The following is a 22,724-nucleotide window of genomic DNA, read 5'->3' as shown; positions in this document are numbered from 1 at the left end:
ACAAAGGGTAGCATGCACATCCGAGCAAAATGATCAAAAGGACAGAAGTGCAAGAGAAAACCCAGAAGACATCCAATATATTCAATGTTGTATGTGCAAGACTGGAATGGCTGGAGAGATACAAAAACAACCAAAGAGTTTTGTTGGAGCAAACAGAAAGAAAAGAACCAAAGAGCCTATATTCAACAAACCTTGATTGTCTTTGACTTCTTCCCCAAACTGTTGAGTGTTCTTGTTAGGGCAGCTTTCACACCATCTATGTGAGTGCCACCATCAATCGTCCGTATGCTGTTTGCATAACCTAGCATCGTGTCTGAATAAGCATCTGAGCACCTGCAATAGAGAAAAGAAAAAACGTAAACCTAACAACTCTTGACAAAGTCATATTGCACACCAGTTGATGGTAGACAAATAAACCACTCAATGACAATATGGTGCAGCATATAATTGTGTGCTACTACAATTCCAACCACCCTTGATGGTGAAAAGAGTAAGGAGAGGAAAATGGGAAGAAAGATAAAAAGATAAGATATCTTACCATTGAAGAGCCATATCAATCGTGATTCCATCAGCTTCTTTTCTGAATCCCAGCACATCATGAAGTGGTTTCTAGAGCAAGAAGAAGTCAGGCACTACTTACAAGACTTCATATGACAAAAACATCACCGGAAAAAACAGTTCATATTTTTTTAATAAAACGTGGTGTCCGGGCGCTTGCGTGCACCTCAACTAATTCCACCAGATACGTGATACCTCCCACCAGCACAAGTACCAGGTAACTCTATCCAATAAGGCTTGTATAGAGGGGAGAAATCATCTAGTGTTTTGTCTTCTCTTGGATTTGAACCTTTCTCAATCTACTTCACAGATCACTAGGTCACACTCTAGGGTGTGGAAAAGACTGTCTTTTTTTCTTTTGATATCCCTGAATTTTCCAACAGCTGGTAGTGCACAGTTCGAAACTCTGTAGATAACTGCCTGCCCCTTTACCCCTTTCCACTTAAATACTAAGCATATTGTGCTCTTACACTAGACCAAAGCCCGGGGACAGACAGTCACTCTTAAATATACATCCCTGACATTATCTGACACATTTCAGACTTGATTCCGACATACGATTCCTTTTGTACAAGACCAGTAGATCGTGATACCACGAAAGAGATACTCCGTTTCAGAAAATGTTTGTCCTCCTTTCTATTTGGAGTGACCAAATTGCTTCTCAAATGAAAACTTTTGAAAAATATTATAAGCCACACTATAGAAACCAGTTCTACTTTTCTTCTATTTTGATAAGAGAAGCAAGTTATTCTATTATTCTGTATTACAAAAGTCAGACTATGTTTTTAGAAAGAACAAAAACGCCCAAATATGTTTAGCAACAAATATTAGAAAACTCAAATTTCAAGTCCTCTTAATAATAGTGCCAAATCAAAATGGGGAGAACAATGTCGAAACAAGGGAGCATAAAATATAATTTGTTGGCTCCATTCAATATTTTAGAAGTGATGGCACTGATGAACCTAGCAACAAGGACACTTTGTTACATGACATGTAAGTATGAGAGATCAGTAAATACATAGGTCAAGATTTAAACATGAATCTTTATCGACAGTTTTAAATTTTTCAATAACAAGCATTTTATTCAATAAATTCGAAAGAGAAAGGGAAAAGACAAGCACACTTTGTCTGCGTTCAGCCATTTCACGTATTCAACCAATCCTCCAGCATAAAAGTACTCAGCATGTTGGATCTTCTCCGGATCTATGTCGTCCTTCTTGAGAACAATTGTGAGCTGAAATAGAAGATATGCTCAATTGTTTGAACTAAATGAATCTAGCATATGAAGGTAGCTGTCAAGAATAAGAAGCTTTGATTTCTTCGAAGAAATTTATGAATGTCTATGCACCAAAATGGTGCAGGCATAAGTGAGGAATGTCAGTTGCATTGAAATGAACTTCAGCATGCAGTCACCAAACGGCATAAGCATTTTCACTTAAACCATAGGTTGAAGAAGGAAGACATTGAAACACCAATAAAGTTGCTTTCACAAACAAAACCTCTTAATGGCGTCATTTGACAGCATCATTCAAAAAATGTAGCATGATTCTAACTAATACTACCAACAATACCTCGGGATTGAGGAAAGCAAGCTCCCTAATTCTCCCAGCTATGGTGTTATAGTCAAATTGTATTTCAGTTGTGAATACTGCAAAGGAAGATGCCATCAGAATTTTAATTGTTCATTAAATGAAAATTGGAAACATGAAAAGAAAGAAACCAGTGGCAAAATATTGGAGATTACAAACAATATACATATATAACTACCTTCTTTATCAGGCCAAAACTGAATGGAAGTCCCTTGCCGATCTTTCATTTCCATTGGGAGCTCCTGACATATCAAAGTTGTTACTGGCTTCCCCCGTGAATATTTCTGTTTGTATTCTTTACCATCACGCCATATGGTAACTTCTAGGGCCTGTCAGAAAATATGATATAGATCACTAGGTCAGGAAGGCTGAAAGACTATTAACACAATGAGTTAGTAAAAGAGGGCCATTTTTTGGTGTTTTGCTCACTGTAGAGAAATTCCAGCACTAACTTTGTGCTGTTTATAAATACAAATAATACCTTAAAAAAAAAAAGGACCATGCATGTAAGCATTAAAAATGTACAATTTTAGCCACGCTCAGTCAAGCACAATCCATGTCAGTCTTTGTGACCATTTTCTTCCATTCATCAGGATTACTGTAGTACAAAGTGCTTCTCTCTCTCTCTCTCTCTCTCCCACACCAATCTTGACCTCCCCAACCCAAAAAGAAAAGAGAAGAAAAAAGATAGATGAAACATTACTTCTCTGATACTATTAGCATCCAATTTAAAGGAGGAAATCCTCAGCGGTCACATTTTCTACAAGGAGTATATCTGATGAAAAAGAGAGATATCTGAACTAGAGAGCAAAGGCAATTATCAGTTCACTTTATTTCCCTTTATCTACTTTTCTTTTTCTTTCTTTTTATGAGAAGGTAACAATTTGTATTATAAACTAGTACTTAGGTAGTACTGGAAACCCCTTTACAAAAAAGTATGAAATCTAAGAACAGAAACGGCAAGCCTAGCATGATTCTAGGATTGCTTCTGCATCTATAGGGGAACTCTTTGTACACCAAAAACATAATAACATATTACAATCTGTTTTGATCAATTGTAGGGATCTGCTTCTATCCTCAAAGCTTCTAGCATTCCTTTCTCTCCAAATGGTCCACCAGATGCATGCTGGAATGGTCCTCCAATAACTTCTGTTATTTGCCCCAATTCCTGCTTCCTCCCAACTTGAGAGAGTGTCAACAATCTTGCTAGGCATTGTCCATTGAATGCCTCTGAGATTGATGAAAATCTTCCACAGTTGATCAGTGATTTTGCAGTGTAAGAACAAATGTCTAACTGTCTCAGCTGCTTCCACACATAAACAACAGTGTGTCACCAGAATGTTGTCTCTTTTCCTTAGATTCTCATGCATTAGTACTGCCTCCTTTGCTAGCAGCCAAGTGAAACATGCCTCCTTAAGTGGAACTTTGGCTTCCAGATTTGTCTCCAAGGCCAATTGAGGGTTAGTGGCGCCCTGTTTATGACCTTGTAACCTGAGATCACTTTGTATCTTCCTTTGTTGTGCTCTGTCCACCATAGGCAATCCTCCCCTTCCTTCAAACCTTGAAATGATTCCAACCTTTTAAAGAATTCAACTAATCTACAGACTTCCCAGTCATTTAAACTCCTTCTGAGAGATAGATCCCATCCTTGGGGAGACCACATTTCAGCCACTGTTCTATCTTTATGTAGTGCTAAGTCAAAGATATCTGGGAAGATCTCTGACAAACTACTATTACCAAGCCACTATCTTTCCAGAATCCTGTCCTGATACCATTGTGTACTGTTATAGTAGTATGATTCCTTAGGGAAGGCCTCCAGTTCCTAATTGATCTCCAAACAGTAACACCATAGGGATTGGTTGCTTCCTTGGTGACCCATGAATCCATCTCTCCATACTTCAGTTTAATCACCTTGCTCCACATTGAGTGTGGTTCATGAGCATATCTCCACAACCATTTCAGTTTTAGAGCCTTGCTTTGGTTCTTCAAGTTTTTGATGCCTATTCCTCCTTGTTTTTTCCTGTGATCAGAACTTTCCATTCAACCAGATGGTATCCTTTTATCTACTTTTCTTTTCAGACATCCATTGGATACTGCACTATTTGGAGATCAAAAGGTCACTTAATAAAGAGTTGAACCATTCAACAATTGATTTGTGTCCACACATGCAAGACGTGAGCGATGGATTGTGCATAATCATTTTCAGAATAGTCTTTCTCTGATTATAGCCTAAATAGATATCTGCTTTCCTTGAAATGAGATAAATGGCACCCCAGGGCAAGGATGGAGCACAATAACATTTTGAAATGAAAATCCAGAACTAGTCTAGGTTATAATTCAACATTTTGGAAAACCCTGAACTGTATATTTAGTCACGAAAAAAAGAATCTGAGAATGTTTAAACAACTTAGTAAACATGCTGGAAGTTAAAAACACTTGAGGTCATTCTACCACGAAACAATACTTATCAGGTAAAGAAATGGCAGCGACAAACATAATTAAAGTACTGCTAGACATTCAAAAAGAGAACATAAAGCTAAGCTGAATAACTTGCTACAACTGGTGAAAAAAGAAAAGGGGCAACAGCACAAAGATTTCAAAATAACAAATCATGTATTCTTTATCAAATGCTAGCAGATATCTACAAGTATGAGATTGATACCTCTGACAATGCATTAACAACTGACAGGCCCACACCATGTAATCCACCAGACACACTATAGCCACTACTTGAGCCTCCAAATTTACCACCTGCATGCAAAACCTGCACATTTTTCTACCACATCACCAAGATATACTCTTGCAGTCTTGCTTCATTTCCTATCTTAAAACCATTGTTTCCATATAGACTGAAATTCATAAAACATTGATTTCCATAATTTCAATACAATGTGCAACAGTGCAACCAACATCAATAATTAGCATAAGACTCAATCCAGAAGAATATGATAAATTTTAATAGCCGGAAGCTACAATCTCATTGGTCTGTATAGTATATACCTAGTTGCTCAGAAATAACACACTTTTGAAGATACGCAACAGTTGAAACACACTGGATAACGTGACTGCATATCCGATTATCTACTTTATCTATTACTATTATTAAAGCATGAACATCCATGCTAACATATTTGAAGAAAAAAATGACCATATAAAGTTGAAGGAGTTTGACTTTTAGAACCTTCTAGAAACAGAATTTCCCACTCAACATTAGTCTACAAAAATGTAAGAACATTACAGAAATAATGTATTTTATGTCTCTCCCTTTACTTATCATTATTGTACCCGAAATACAGTTATCTGATCTGAATGTGAGAGTGATGAAGAAACTTATTTAAATTGTATTAGTAGTTGTGCAATTAGAGTTATTTTGGTGGATGCATGTCAAGCGTATACATTTCCCAGTTAACTTCTCATTTGCTAAAGCTTTGTTGTTTGTACTCCTAGATGATTGTGATTTTTAGCTTATAAATACATGTCTTCACAATTTAAAAAAGAAAATGATTTTGAAAAGACATCTTTTGTTATGGTGATTTAGAGATTAGAAATATACATGGAGCCGGTGAATGGTCATAGAGTTTTTCAATATATGTATCCAAGGTAAATTTTAAAGATGAAACTGCCCTATTGTCTAACATTGCTACCTGGATTGGCATCCCATTGTGGCACTTTTCTTGGGTATAAGACTATTTATTTGTGTCTTTCTTTTAGATGCACTAACTTGTGGTGAGCTTAAATTTGGTAGCTTGAAATGTGTGAACTTTGCAGTATGGTCATAGAGATTGAACTCGTGAAGTTGTTTATGTTCTGAAATCTGTAATTATCCCTTTTTGGAGGTAGCCAGCATACCCTTAATGCTGAAGAATTCAACCTTACCAGTTTCAAAAAAAAAAGAAGTTGTTTATGTTCTTCTCCTAATCATTCTTCTTTGGAATTTTCATGATCCCAATTTTGAGTTTGCTTTTACGTTTTTTTTCATAATTGAGTAAGCCTCATTTGTTTGCACTTAATGGAGGTCTGAATCGACGTTAGATCATTAAGTGGATTTTTTTTTCATTAAGATTTAAGCATTTAATTGGTCTGAACTTTGCATAGGTCTTCTTCTTTCTTTTTTTGAGTCAAATTTGGTCTGAATAGTAGTTAATCATTAAGATTTGGAACAAAGTCTTAATATCATTAAGAGGTATTCTTGTGTGGATAATATTCACCATCACTCTATCCACAATCACTACTCACCACCACTAACCACCTTTGTCATCACAACCACCACCGTTGCTTACACTATTGGTAACTGCTACCACACTTAACTCCTCTAAATATTAAGCTTAGATACAAACCATTCTTCAAATGGAATTCAATTTTTTTTTTGAGAAAGGTAACTTCAATTGGAATTTATTTTTATTTTTTTGAAAATGGTAATGGTGTATTCTTCAGCATTAAGGAGATGTTGGTGACCTGCAAACAGAGGGGAACAAAAGAAGAGAAAAAAAAATATTTACAAGGGTCCTAATAATTCTACAATTTGTTCTGTAACCTCTAAACCTTTCTCTTACACCAAAATAAAAGGATGCAATACAATCCCATCTAACCTTCTGAATGGAATTGGACCTATCTTCAAAATTTCTACTATTTCTTTCTTTCCATACTGTCCACCAAATGCAATGTGGAATTATCCTCCACCATGCCTTTTGACTCTTGCTCCCCCGTCTTCTTATCCAACAACTCAACAAATCTGCAGTTCAATTTGAATTCAATTTGAACCCAATGAATTTGATAGTTCCTAGGTGTAAAGGTCCAATGTTAAGTGTGGGAAGTATATTGGATGTGAATTAAGGTCATAACGAACCTCTAGCACAATGTTGAGTTGAAAGTTTCTCTGTCAATTATGTTTTTATATAAGATCATAGGCCTAACCCATCGGTGGCCCCTTAAAGTTGGCACAGAGTTTCACTTAGGCATCTCAAGTTTAGACACCTCATGTAGGGTCTTGCTGTGTCATTTTGACACTCTTTTGCCAATCAACAAAAATATATGAGGTGTGTTACACTCGCGAATGACGTGTAAAGTGGCGAATTAAATGACGACATTTGTCAATTTTTTGTCAAAAACAATTTGTCGATAATGAATTTTGAGTAAAAATATAAAGTAACCAATGACTCAATGACACGTGGAAATTTGCCCAAATATTTTTTTTAAAACAAATTAAATCAATAAAATCCCCACATGACGCCACCCCCCCCCCACCGCTATTGTCTTCACCAAAAACTCACTCATTTGCAGAAACACCTGCCCCCCCCTTCTCCAAATACCCCCTACTCATTTGCAGAAAAATCTGCACATACCCGTTCCCCCACCTCATTGTCTTCTCCAAATACCCCCATCTCTTTTTTGCTAAAACATTTGGGCACCTACATACTCTTTCTTTTTTATTAGTGTCTTCAAAAAAAAAAAAAAATTACCCTAATTAGCAGGTTTATAATTCAGCAAAAATTAAACTTACTCCTCTTTAAATATTAAATTCTTTCAAGAAAGAATCTCATGAATAATTTAATATTTAATCTTGAAATGGGTCTATTCCTAAATTTCTAAAATAGTTTCCATCATTTTTCAGCATTTTAATGTAACAATTTTTATTCACCATGTTGGATATTTAAGTTTGCAAAAATGGTGGCTGAAAATGGGAAAGAAGAGAAAAAATATTTAAAAATCGACTAAACAGGTTTTTCACGCGCGCTCAACAAGTGTATTACACTCACTAAACCATGTAAGCAAAAAGTGTCAAAATGACATAGTGAAACCCGACATAAGGTGTCTAAAATGAAAAAAGGCCAGTTAAAGTGTCTAAGTGAAAATTAGTGTCAATTTTAAGGGGCCACCAATGGGTTAGGCCAAGATCATACAAAGGTCAACTTCAATCGAGCATATCTCCTAGAATATGAGGAGTTACGTGGCTCATAACCTATTAAATTGAAGATCTTTGAGTCTAGTTTGCAACGCATCCAACCACTCGTCAATCCAACTTTTGAGTAAAAAGTTATGATCGTTTACCAAAAAGTTAGCAAAGCACAACTACGCAGCCGGGCAAACCTATGTGGGTCACATAGCCAACCACGTAGCCCTGCATGGCCAATTACAGAACGTGGCCAGCAATGTCCCTTGACCTACATGGGTCAAGCAGAGGGGCTACATGGGCCACATAGGTGAGCCACGTAGTTGTAGTTAATATTTTAAAGCATTATTTTGAAATTTCTTTCTTACTTTTCACTCTTTGGTCGACTCCAACAGCCCCTAAAAGCCTATCTTCTACCCTACTAAGTCTAGGTAAGTATTCTCCGTGAGCTTACAACATATTCAAGAATTTATATAAGATTCTTAAATCATTCTCCTATCTCTAGTGAAATCAAGAACTCACATTTACGGTTCAAGATTTGATTTTTTTAGCAAGATCCACCACCTATTAAAGAGACTATACCTTCTTCGACATCAAGGTAAGTTTCTCCCATCACATTCTAAGTATTTAGATCATTCTTTTTTGGATTATTAATGAAATCCTACACAATAACCCTAGGATTTTCAAGAAAACTCATCCCCAAGGTTCGGGAAAGGTTTTTGTGGTTCTTCTCCTTCCAAGAGAATATTTTCTTGGGTATTTCGAGAAATTAAAGTATGTAAGGCTATCATAGCGAGGAACTCAGTCTTTCTCATGCCCTACATCTATAGTTCCAATTAGTAAGACTAAGATCAAAACTAGGGATTTTACCCCATGTCTATAATTTCAAATTCCCTCTAATTTGAACTTCTTATTGTTGAATTCTATTATTGAAACTATTGTATATCATATTCATTGATGATTCATGTTTATTCTACCACATGTACAATTTTTAGCTGAAGTTAGTGAAAACCTTGTCAGAGCATCTTATATGCATTGTTTTCATGAGTAAAGTATATTACAAGCTTTAAAGAATTATTTCAAGAAAACATATTTAGCTTCAAGTGCATTATTTCAAGAAGAGTTCAAGAAAGTATATTTAGCTTCAAGTACATTATTTCAAGAACGAGTTCAAGAAAGTATATTTAGCTTCAAGTACATTATTTGAGAAAGAAAGAAAAGTTAGTTTTAAAGAAAGCAAAGATCAGTTCTAAAGAAGTATTATTGAGCATAGACTCAAAGAAAGAAATTAGCAACTTTACCCTATAGTAGGAGATTTTTCCCTTAAGTGGGACAGCTTTAAAGTTATTGAGCATTATTACATTATTTTGGGAGTAGTATTGAACACCAAGTTGGGTAAGGGTTCAAACAATCCAAACCCTAAATTTGCGCCGCCAGCATATGATAGGATCATGCCGTTGATTCGGACGACTCCTTAAAATGCCCCTGGTAAGGGCTCAAAGATTGCATTTGTTAGTTAAGTTTGTCCTTTATTTTAGCAATATATAAGATGGCTCTGGCAATGTGGACAAGAGGTTGTATCATCATGAGGCTCACATGATGGTTGTCGGTTAAAGAAACTCCCAAAAAAATTAAAGTTATATTAATTTCAGTATTTGTTATTATTGCATAATCAGTTGTAAAATTTTGTTGTTAAAGTACACTTGCATTACTCCTCAGTTGACTATATTTCAGTCTATCTTCATATTTGCTCAATCAGCTCACTATCTTCAATTTTAGCTAGTTATTTCATTCAGCTATTCTACATATAGTATTTCATGTCCTAACGTCATTCGACGTTGCATCTTTAAATGATGCAGATTAAGGTATTTAGGATATGCAGCAGATGCTTTATTAGGATTTCTTCCATTCAGCATTGGTGAGACCTCCATGCTTATGGAGGGCTCTAGTTTATCTAGCTTATTTAATGGCTATAGTCTATAGACATTGCTAGTAGAGTATTTAGGTAGCTGGATATCTTGTCGCAGCACCTATCTTCTTCAGTATATTAGAGGCTTCATAAACGAGCTAGTTGAGTGATAGATTTAGTTTATTTTATGAACATCTATACTATTTAGCATTTCAAAATTTTGCTTTAAAGTTATTGAGATCATTTCCTAAAAATTATGGCATGCTCATCTTTTGAAAGCTTTTGCATGGGGTTACAACATCTATTAGTACGCCAGGCCAAGAGTTGCTTGGAACCAGCAATGGTTTTGAGTGCCGACTATGCCTAGGGTGTTGGTTCAGGGTGTGGCAGCCACCACCATTTCCATCCTCTATAGCTGCTGCCACATCCACCACCAATCTCAACCAATATCATCACTATGGTCAATTCCTTCTACCAACAAACTCTGTCATCACAACTAGCATCACCGGTAGTGCCAGCAAAATGAGCCCATATTTTGGTAACCCGCCCAACCCGCTCATATTTTAATGGGTTGGGTGAGTGACCTTTTAGATGGGTAAAATGTGATTTTATACCTACAACCCGTAGAAATATGGGTAAAATATGGGTTAGCCAATTGGGTTAAGCTTTCAACTTTCATTCACTCAAAATTCATGGTATCACCAAAAGTGTTATAACTTCTCTTTTTTTTTATGTTCTAATTATTCCTCTCTATAATTGAAAAGGTAAAGTCTTTGACCCTCCAAAAAATATACATATTACATATATACATTTCTTTTGTTAATTATAATTATATCTTTTTTTGTTTAATTTTATATTGGATAGCAAATAACAATGTAAAGTAAGCATGTCATGTATTAGTATTGATATTGTGTTTTTATATTGCCTTAAACACGTTTTACTCCTAAAATGCAAATATTCATTTATTACATAAATTTATTTTATATTGAAAACTTATAGGAATTATTTTGACTTTAATGATACAATAAAACTAAATAAAGTATTTTCAATATTTTTCATCTAAAAAAAGGCTAAAACATTTTATCCATGTTTAATTCTAAAGTAGAGTACTATTTAGTATTTACTCATGAAAATATGGGTAGATATGGGTAAACTTGTATTTTACCCAACCCATTTTTACCCATATGAAATATGGGCTGGTTGAATTATTACCCATTTTCAACCTGCCCAAATTTTACCCAACCCGCTCATTAGGGAAGGCAATGGTGCGGGGCGGGGTGAGTTTAAAGCTATGCGGGGCAGGGCGGGTTTAAGGTTGTGCGGGGCGGGTTGAAGTGGGTTTTTTAAAAATTAATGTGGGGCGGGGCGGGTTGCGGGTATAAGTGATTTTATGTGGGTTCAAACTTAAATTTAAGTTTTTACATGTAGAGTATTATTTAGTAAGATAATTGCTTTAAAGCTACTAAAATATTCAAGATAAAAATGAAAATGGTTCAATAAAAAATAATATAATTTCTTACATGTTTTCCAATTGACCTCTAAAAAATAAAATTTTAAGTCACTATCCTATTAAATTAATACAACTTAATGAAAAAATAATTTTATTTGTATGAATTTTATTTTTAGTATCAAACTTAACTAGAAAAAGAAAATATTAAGAAATTATGCGGGGCGGTCTATAAGGGGTGGGGTGGGGCGGGTTGAAAATGAAAAAAGTTGTTATGTGGGGCGGGTTGGGGCGGGGCAAATTAAAAAATTTGCGGGTTAAGCTCAACCCGCCCCCGCCCCGCACCACCCCATTGCCATCCCTACCACTCATATGCCACCACTAATCACCGGCAAATACCACCATACATTCTCGATCAATACCACCACCGTTTCCACCTTCACCACTACTATCATCCATTATCACCAATGTGGTCACCAACCACCTCCATCATAACTAGCACCGCCACCAACTACCACAAATACATCACCACACATTCTTTAACCACCACCAACTACTAACATCAACCAACTTCACCATTAGAACCACTAACACCACTACCAATCGCCACCATCATGATAGTCACCACAACACCAACCACCTTCACCATCACAACTATCACCACCATCATTACTAGCCACTAACAACAGGTATTACCATCATCACCACCACTACAAACCATCTCCGCCATCACTAGCAAGCATAAGTGTTCCATTTTTTTAGTCAAATAATGATTTGATTTTTTAATATTTAATTAATTTTTATTTGAATTGTATATTTATTATGTACATATAAATAAATAATGTACATTCATATGGATATTGAAAAACAAACCGTCTTAATCATTTAGTATTCAAATCTAGAGACAACATCTTAATCATTGAAATGTGCATTCAAATTCAGACGTCTTCATCTTTATGAAAACAAATAAAACCTAAATTTAAAAGTAAGTCGATTCAGCCCCCAAGGCCTAGCTCAAGTGGCAAAAGGTGGAGGATTTTGTGGCTTAGGTCGCAGGTTCAAGCCCCACACCATGCAAAGCGAAGCCCGGTATTTTAAGTGGAGAAGGGTAGAGGGGCGGGCCCATTATCCACCGAGTTTAGAAGGCTGTGATTGGTCCAAAGGGTGGGTCACAGACGGATTTCTCGGTTATACAAAAAAAAAAAAAAAAAAGTAAGTCGATTCATAGAGATTTAATGATAATGTTCAAAATAACTTTTTGAATTAAAAATAGAATGAAATAGATTTGAGAGCAGCTAAAGGAATAAAGCATGGTTGTGAAATTAAACAATAGATGACTTCTTGTTGATTGATTCATTAGAAATTTCTGAGATTAATTACAGGAGTAGATTGATTCTAGAATATTATAATCGATGGTACAATTATTATTTTTCCTTATTTTAGTCTTAGGACACAATATATTTTTACTACTCAAACGTTTTATTTAATTATATTTGTGTGATTTTAGAAAAGAATCATGTGTACTAGTAATATAGGGCTCACATGCAAAGCATGTGTCCAACTACTTTAAGCAAGATTTGTTCTTTGTTTAGGCTTTTGAAGTCTAATTAAGTTTGAGTGGTAGCTCTACTCTACACGTACCTTTTCTGGATTACACTTATAAAAACAGATCTAAACATGTGATTGTACACAAAGCGGAAGTGGAAGTGGAACCTTGCACCTTACTCCAACCAATTATGCTTTACTGTTGTAGTGTTTTACAAATGGCTAATAATGTTTCTAGCAAGGCACATAAACTTTGGGTTGATGATACCACTGCTCTGAGTTTCTTTGGTCGTGTTCTGTTTAACTAATGATGGTAAATAGAAGATTATGCTACACTGGTCGATATTTAGTTCATAGCCACCATATGTATGGGAAGGATAAGACAACTGGGGAAGTAAGACGTCGGAAAAGTACAACTAAGCTCCACTAACTCTTCTATAAAAGTTGACTGAGATATTATTGACCGTTGAATTGTAAAAATAAAAAATTAATAACCAAGAAAAATTCCCAAGGAATAGTGGCGCAAAATTTGAAACACAGTGAATAATGGACCTTAACCCCTCTCCATTTAAATGCCATGCTTTTGTCTGGAGCAGGGTTAGGACCTGTGATTTACGTTAACCCCTACATCACGCACTAGATCAGAACTGTTGGAGCAACAATACCTTTATCTTTCAATATCGGGGAACTATCTTTAGGAGTACAAAAAGAACTTGCTTTCTTAAATCCTACTTCCTTATGATTATACAGTTAGCTTTAAGGATTTCCAAAAGAATAAAATATCTCAAACACCAGTAGGTTAAATGTTCTCATAACTTTAAACACACTTCTATAACCCTGGTAATTAGATGAGAAGTTGACATTGAGCCCCACACATTGAGTAGGATAAAACATAAACACAAACACACACACACACACACACACACACACACACACACACACACACACACACACACACACACACACACACACACACACACACACACACACACACACACACACACACACACACACACACACACACACACACACACACACACACACACACACACACACACACACACACACACACACACACACACACACACACACACACACACACACACACACACACACACACACACACACACACACACACACACACACACACACACACACACACACACACACACACACACACACACACACACACACACACACACACACACACACACACACACACACACACACACACACACACACACACACACACACACACACACACACACACACACACACACACACACACACACACACACACACACACACACACACACACACACACACACACACACACACACACACACACACACACACACACACACACACACACACATATATATATGCATCTAAGAATGGATATCCCGTACAAACATACCGTCAAGACTGTTTCAAGAGAAGATTTCTTTGTCACTGGATGCAACTCTGTTGGAATCTGAAAAAATCCCAACAAAATGTTAAATTTAATGAGAATCTTCTTTTCCACTCAACAAGCATAGGATTTGATCAGGATAGAAAATTCAAGGGGCTTTGACAACTATAGACAAGCAAATCAATTTCTTATTAGCACACATCCTGAAACCATTTCTATCAAATGCAGCAGTCCAGGTCCCAGGATCTCTCCTTGAAAGGGAGGACAGACCATGATAATATGCAAGGGAGAACAGGAGATAATCACAAACATCATATTATGGGTAATACAGCATAATATCAAAAGAAGGTTGAGTCAATCCTTTATGAGATGACAGGCAAACCATTTGCAATAATTACATAAGATAGTGTGCACATTCTCCCATGACATTAGTTCCACTTCTGTACAAGAGAAGAAGACAGCTCATACCCCACGGCCATTGTCAGTGATGCCAACGGAGTTATCAGCATGGAGGGCCACATCTATCTTTGTTGCGTATCCTGCTTGTGCCTCATCAACGGCATTATCCAAAATTTCATAAACCTAGAAGAAAATATGATTAATAACTGGGGCAGTAAAAGTTCAGTCAAGAATAAACAAAAGCATAATTAGCACCACCAAATACATCAAAAGAAAGGAAACAGAAAAGGCCAGAGATACCAAATGGTGGAGACCACGAGGTCCTGTGCTTCCTATGTACATTCCTGGTCTTTTTCTGACAGGATCCAAACCTTCCAATACCTAAAGAAGCAGCAATTTGCATGATTATTTTTACTGGTAAATTATCAACATATTATTCACATCATTAACTTTTTTCAATAGTAAACAGAAACAATTTAAGAAGAAAATTACTGCTGAGAAACAAACAAATAGAAGATGTCCTACATAACTATATATATGCATTAAGCAGCAAGATGTTAATGAAAGTTAAGTTTGAAGGTTACTGTCTTTTACATTCTTATCCAAGTAAACTGTATCTCAAAAGCTGCCGTGCCTTGCAGCGTTCCATACAAGGTAATGCACAATATAGTAACTCTTCAGTCAATGAGAGACTAAACACTATGCATCCACTGCATGTACTTCAGTACTTATGAATATATACTTACACTCAAAATAAAATATTTGACATCGGTGTTGCATCACCAGTGAAAGAAGTTTTTTTTATTCAACTACTTTCCTAGTCACCCTAAACTACGTGTTTATATTCAAGTCAAGCTAATCATAAGAAATCAACAACTCTAAACCTACATAACACACTGATAGAGTAGATTAATGAGCAAACTACGCATATAAATATCCTTGATCAAATAAAGGACAGAAAGGCAAAGAAGAAACAAGACCACCAAAGTAAATTCAACTTATTTCCCCAGAGCAGCAACTGAAAGAGAAAATACTGTTGCATCATATTTGCAACAGTCACAGGGTCGAGAAGCTCTCAGAACAAAGTAAAGTGAAAAGGACAAAAAGATTAAGGGTAAGTAACAAAATTGAAAAGAAAGAATTGCATTTTTTTTCATTATTTACAGGTAGAACACCAGATCACTTACAAATGGATGATAATTTTCAAAATTCATAATAAGATCGGGTGTGTTTGGTATAAAGACTCTGTTTTTGTTTTTCAAAAAAATTATTCAATGTCTAGTAACATTGTATTGTGTAAATATTTTCTCAAAGGAAATTATATTCCACCAAAGGGAGGAATATGACTTTCGTCACTGATGTGAAATTATTTTCAATTACAAATATCTCAACTCTTACTTCAATTCATTAATTCACTTATCTCAGGCCCACTACAATGCTAGAACGGAGGCAGAAAGAGGAGCAAGACGACATAGTGGTGGAATACAATCTCAGCACTCATAAGTCTATTAAAATGAAAGATAGAAGATAAAGCTAACTCAATTGAAAATATCAAATTTAACTGTATACTTCTATTTTCTTTTTGGTCGAAGGAGGAATCTGTAAATGAACCAGAATCAATACTTAGCCTCTTAGAATCCCTATACATTGGAAAAGGATTCTTCTTTTGCTTTTTGCTAACCTGTTAATATCTCAACACTTTCTTAGTGTTACATTTACAGTACAATTACCTCTCTCAAAAAAATTTAAAAAATCACTAGCTTCAGACCTTACTTATTCATCAACTTTTATTATTTTTTACCCAACAAAATGTTAGAAAATGATACGACAAACGATCTCCCAAGGTAAAACACTTCCCACAGAAAGCATTTTCCATCTTAAGTACACTACCATTTTAATCTAATATTTCAATCTATTTTCTAATAGAGAGAATAGCTTCAAATACTTAACATAGATTTCAGATATTTCTATTTTACCTAGCAGAGATTGGTTAATTATTTGTATAAGTTAAATTCTTAGTGTTCTGAGGAACTACAAATAGCAAAGGCCACATACTGTCTAAAGCATTCTGTCCCTGTTTTACTTGTCCAATGCCTGTCATGGCGTCAGTTTTTAATCTTCAAAAGTGCTTTCATTTTAGAAACGAATAGTCCACCAACCTAGAATCCAGCATCAAGCAGTGATCCCATCTTTGTAGACATTACACCACAATGAAATTTTCTCACTTGAAAGACATTACTCTTTCAGGTTTCACGAAAGGACCTACACTATCTAGGACTCTAAAATAATATGTTTGTTTCCTGCAGGATCGATAGTTCTTCGCTTTCACCCAATCTAAAACGTCATATATGATAATGACAATAGTTTTTCTTTCACCTGAATTTGCTCAGAACCGTAAGCTTTTGACTTAATATTTTCTTGAAAAGCCTCAGTAGTAATGCTTGATGACATAAAAGCTCTTGGAGACACCACGTTTCTAATAAAAATCCCATCCGACACCCTTCTCAGCCTATTAATCACCCTGCAACAAATCCAAAAGTTGTGTAGCAGATAACCAATAAGCAAATTTTCAAGAACTCAAATAGTTATAAACAAAGAAAAGGGTTGCATTTCCCTCTTTTGAAATAAGACCAACAACCTCTCTTTAGACATATTCAGCTGACCAAGAACATTCACACGCCTCAAAAATGAAGTTATATGTTCCAACCAAACAAGAACAACAATTAATTTTTCAAAATACAGAGAAAAAAAACATATATAAAAAACAAATCAACATGTATCGGGTGTGCAACATTCAACTCACTTGATGAAATATATTACACCAGTAACTAAAGTCCAAAACCAAAATTGCTACACAGCGATAAAGGTAGCACATTTCCCCTCTTTAAATTCAAACCCAAATACTAATAAAATATTAAACTGGTAAGAACAAAAAAGAGACTCTAGTAATCAAAATTAACCTTCATTTCAACAAATAACCCAACCCAAACCCAAAACATTCTTATTAATCCCTACATCAGAAAATGGTACAGCTTGTAAATTCAATACCCAAAACAGAAACATGAAAAAAAAAAAAATACACTTGCTACAAAATGTCCTTCATTTTAACAAAAATTCAGCTAACCTTACAAAATTAACTTTGTATAACTTAAAACACATAAAGAAACGGATACATAAAGAGGGGCGAGAGAGAGGAACCTGGTGTTAAGGAAAATAGAGGGTAGAGAAAGAGAGGTTGAAGAAAAGGGAAGAGTATGAGAGTGACAATGAAGAAGATAGCGAGAAGCCATGCGACGAAGAGAGTATTGAAGAGGAAAAGGTTTTAGCAGAGCCATTCAGACATTTACTCAAACACAAAGCCTACACTATTGCTTTGCTTTACTTTCTATGAAGAAGAAGATAAGAGTAGTAAAATATTTTGTTTGAATAAATACTTTACTTTATCCCCTCTCTAAACCCTATTATTCAATTTTGAGGTTCGCCAACGCGCGAAACTAATGTTTGGGCTCATTTTTATCCACCCTTCCCTCTTACATGGGCCCATCAAAAAAGGATTAATTTAGGAGAAATTCAAAAAGAGCAAACTATATAGATTTTGCTTGTTTAGATCCTAATTACTAAGATTTATGGTAATTTAAATATTATTTTATGTATCATATTTTGTTCTTTGGATACTGTTATTATTACTCGACAGATACATGTATTCAATGATTTGAAAAAAGCAAGATACATGTTTTATTCGTTTGATTAAATGATTGTAACTAATTTTCTTGAATTAAGAAGTAATTGAAGATTAATTGACTACTCTAACAGATTTTCATCATTCTCGGTGTATCAATTCTAACAAATATTCCATGTCAAATTCATAAAATCAGAATAATTTTCTAATTGTAAACTTCATCTTCTTGGCAGCAATTCATTTTTTTTCTTTGTTTCTTGAGGTTGTGGGTTTTTGTCACAATGGTCAATATCACCATATTGTTGAGGTATTCATGTTCATGAATTTCATTTATTGATTACGAAAATTATATAATCAATGGAATAATATTGAAAGATAACGTGGCCTACAACGATATAGTTAAAGGTGTTTCAACACAACTAGGAATCGATCATACATGCAAAATCATGGAGATCAGATACACGGTGGAAGACAATTTAATTGCAACGAAAATTCAAAACGAGATGGAAATAAGATTTTTTATGAAATTAAGAAGACGTCAAATAAATTGCAGGTTGTATCCATTATGCATAACAACTAAAGAGCAAAACTTGGATATAATAGTAATGGTGAAATATCTTTTGAGGTAGATATATCAATTGTTCAAGTGGGAGCTGAAACTTCATTAGTTCTTGAAAAAAATCGTAATGTTGAGGGGCTATGCATTTTGGATATGGATTCGGATCATGTTATTGTCAATTGTAATCACAAAGTTGTTCAGATTATTAAGCAGTTTATAAGGACAAAGATACAATTATGTCTGTAATTTTCAATTCAAAGTTGAAGATTAGTTATATATCGATTATTATTTTGTAGGATGTATCTCAGAAACATAATGTATATCTTTTTAAGAGTAATGATCTTAGATTTAAAATTAATGATTTTTCTAGCATGTATCTTTACTTTTTAGCATGTATCTCAGAAACATAATGTATATCTTTTTAATAGTAATAATCTTAGATTTAAAGTAATGAATTTTCTATTATGTATCTTAGTTTTATAGCATGTATCTCAAAAACATAATGTATATCTTTTTAATAGTAATGATCTTAGATTTAAGAGTAACAATATATGAGGAGTGTTAGTGGTTATTCAAAGCATCTTGTTTGATTAAGTCAACCTTTTCTCAAGTTAGATGTTTTAGTAACGATCATACATGTTCATTGAAGGATAAGGTGTACTCACAGTATCAAACAACAATTGGTTTACTGGCGAAAATAAATGCTCCAAAATATGATAATCATAAAAGAAAGTATACTCCAAAGGATATTCAAGAAGACGTTAAATGTGACTTGGAAATAGACATTAATTACATGAAGGTGTGGCATTTGAAGGGGAAAGTTATTAAAATGTCAAGAGGTGATCTGATTGCAAGTTACATTAAAATATCTAGCTACTTGTATATTGTGGGTATCATGTATTCAAATTCTTACATACAAATGCATGAGTCAGCAAAGAATGAGTTCATATCTATTCATAGCGTTGTATCCTTTTATAAATGATTTTGAGCTTTGTAGGTCAATTATTATTGGGAATGACATTGACCTAAAATGAGCGTATAAGGATACATTTGTTTTTGCTAGCACTCTATATGTAGTAGGTGTGGTGTGTCAATATAATATTATCAGATACATTATTATATTCGTGAATGAAACTTAATAAGAATGTAAACATGAATTATAATGGCATGTACCTTAATAATCATTTTTCAGGATGTATATTATCACTTGCTTATGGTGTAGTTGACTTGGAGAATGATAATTCTTCGACATGATTTTCTGAGCATTTCAAAGGTGCACTTGGGGAACGTGTCAATATGTGTGTTGTATCGGATTGTAATGAAAGCATTATACAGGGGTAAGTAGAGTGTATCATAGTTTACCTCATTGTTTTTGTGTATAACATTTATGGAGGAATGTATGTAAGAATTACAGAAAGAGCAAAAATAGATTAAGCGGTGTGTTTTATGCGATGACAAATACATACAAGCAAGAAAATTTTGATGAACTGATGAAAAGAGTAGAGAACATGGACCATAGAGTGAAGGATTGTCTTATGTTAGATGGATAAGAGAAGTGGGCAGGAGTATATGCATCGGTAAATAGAAATAGGATGATGACATCAAATATTTTAGAGTGTATCAGTTTGTGTTTATTAGAGGCAAGAGAACTATCAATAATTAATTTTCTACAACAAACTCTAACATTGTTTGAAGATTGGAATTGCAAAAATAGAGAAAAGACAACATATACTATTACTACTCTTGGAAGAAGGTTTCATGAAATGCTAGTTTTGAATGAGGCACAGTCTTCTCATATAACAGTACATATATTTATTATCAAATTTTTTTATATGACATTAACATGAAATATGTATCAAATAAATGATTAAAAGACAAGATACATTATGAAAATTATAACGAGGTACATGATGTATTATACGTAAATGTGTGTGTGTCAAATACATGAACAGTGTATCTACTGTTTTGATGGTAAAATTTTGATATATATAATGCATGTTGTTTGATACATGACGGTATAGTAGGAGCATTATTGGTATCTGTATTGGTATAATGTTTATATTATATTATATTATTTTAAAAAAAATACATTTCAGATAAGAGCTTCTTCTAATCATTGTGCTGAGTTCATGACAATGGAAGATGATACATTGTTTGCTTGATTAGTAAAACATGTTCATGTGAAAGATTCTGATTGGACGAGATACCATGTCCACATGCAATTGTTGTTTTAAAAGGCAAGGACATACTACTCAGAATATTACAAGCCAGAAACTGTGATAAATTTGTATGAGATACCAATTGATATGCTATCAGATGAAAAGAATTGGCATATACCTTTCAGTGTGTTAGACGAAGTTGTTTTGCCCCCTAAATTCAAGTGACGATCCGGGAGGTCAAATAAAGAGAAAACATAAGAATATGAGTGAAAAATATCATCAAGCATGAATTGTTGTGGACAGTGTGGCCAGAAGGTCATACTCGACGTACTTGTAACTATTTTTCAATGAAGAGATGAATTTTCTTATTTTTAGATGCATTTGAAATTTTTTCAAGTTTTGTTGATGTATTTTCATAATTTTTGAATTGGTTGCGACTTTTCATGGGTTTTTTGAAAAATATGATAATATGTATGCATTTTTCGATTCTTGTTTACTTTACAATATAAAAAATAACGATTCATTAAAAGAATACAAATATATAAGTTAAAAATAGAAGTCAATAAATTTGTACTAATAAATTGACATTATGAATACGTAATCATAGTACTGTATTTGAATTATTTATTTAATCGATGAGACTAATTACAATTATAGAGATACATCTAATACAGTATAAATCATATTGTATAAGTAATTCACATATGGATGTATATTACATTTATGTGGATACATGAAATAATCTGTATATACACCAAATAATTTGAGAAAATTAAATAAAAGGTATCAAACAAGTCTTGGTTTTGTTTTTGGGGACTCTTTGACCAAGGAAGGGTATTTTCAAAACTTTTTAATCTTTTATAAAATACAAAGAACACACCATTGTTCAACTACTTGTACACGTGACACCAAGTTTGAGTTAATATCTCAGATGGTCACTCAACTTTGAATTGTTCACTTAGAAAGTCTGTAACACATCTCAAAATGAAATAGGATAATTAGAGCTGCACATGTGTGTTAGTAGTTGATAAACTTGTATAAATGTTTGAAAATGCTTTTATAGGTCAGTTTAGTTGAGTTTAAAGTCAAACATCAAGAGACGTCCATGACGTTCGGAGACTAGCCTAGTGTTGGTGCTTGATGTGTTGTCATAGTTTTGAAGTGTTGTTTGAAGTTTAGGTTAGTGGGAGTGACCCTAGTACCTAGGTGGGGTGGTATAAGGTCATGATGTCCGGGTACGACTCCCCAAGGACCGACCGAAGGGTCCTTGGAGAGGACCCAAACGCTGGTTTAAAAGGCTGCCTAGGCAGTGTGTTGGCAGTCTTGTTTGACCCCAGAGTGACGCCTCGTCAGTTCATTGACGCCCCGTCAATATGGGGAGTAGCTCCACACTTAGTTGTGGGAGCTTAGCCCCCAAATACTGAGCCTCTGTCCCAAACGACAAGCTACCAAGACGGTCCGTCAATGGTGGCCGTCGATTGGTGCCCTGTTTCACTGCCAAGTTAGTTAAAACTCTTTAACCTAGAATTAGACCTCATTATTCAATTGAACCTTCCCTCTCAAATAAATTCTCTCTCTA

General features: G+C 34.7%; 1 protein-coding gene across 1 annotated transcript in view; it reads right to left on the bottom strand.

The window, feature by feature from the left end:
• Positions 1–18,186, bottom strand: part of LOC102597444 (DNA gyrase subunit B, chloroplastic/mitochondrial) — a 30,557-nt gene extending 12,371 nt beyond the window's left edge. Inside the window, exons 1-11 of the mRNA XM_006355704.2 lie at positions 17,947–18,186; positions 17,125–17,269; positions 15,049–15,129; positions 14,818–14,931; positions 14,356–14,412; positions 4,810–4,911; positions 2,326–2,476; positions 2,130–2,206; positions 1,682–1,792; positions 539–609; positions 192–333 (exon numbers count right to left, since the gene is read on the bottom strand). Of these exons, the coding sequence (XP_006355766.1) occupies positions 192–333; positions 539–609; positions 1,682–1,792; positions 2,130–2,206; positions 2,326–2,476; positions 4,810–4,911; positions 14,356–14,412; positions 14,818–14,931; positions 15,049–15,129; positions 17,125–17,269; positions 17,947–18,083 (1,188 nt within the window). The 5' untranslated portion in view covers positions 18,084–18,186. The remainder of the gene's footprint in view (positions 1–191; positions 334–538; positions 610–1,681; positions 1,793–2,129; positions 2,207–2,325; positions 2,477–4,809; positions 4,912–14,355; positions 14,413–14,817; positions 14,932–15,048; positions 15,130–17,124; positions 17,270–17,946) is intronic.
• Between the last annotated feature and the right edge of the window lie 4,538 nt (positions 18,187–22,724).

Source organism: Solanum tuberosum, unplaced genomic scaffold (genome assembly GCF_000226075.1).
Source record: "Solanum tuberosum cultivar DM 1-3 516 R44 unplaced genomic scaffold, SolTub_3.0 scf00205, whole genome shotgun sequence".
NCBI classification, from domain to species: domain Eukaryota; kingdom Viridiplantae; phylum Streptophyta; class Magnoliopsida; order Solanales; family Solanaceae; genus Solanum; species Solanum tuberosum.
The sequence above is the reverse complement of the archived record's forward strand: the minus strand, read 5'-3'. Positions and strand labels throughout refer to the sequence as shown.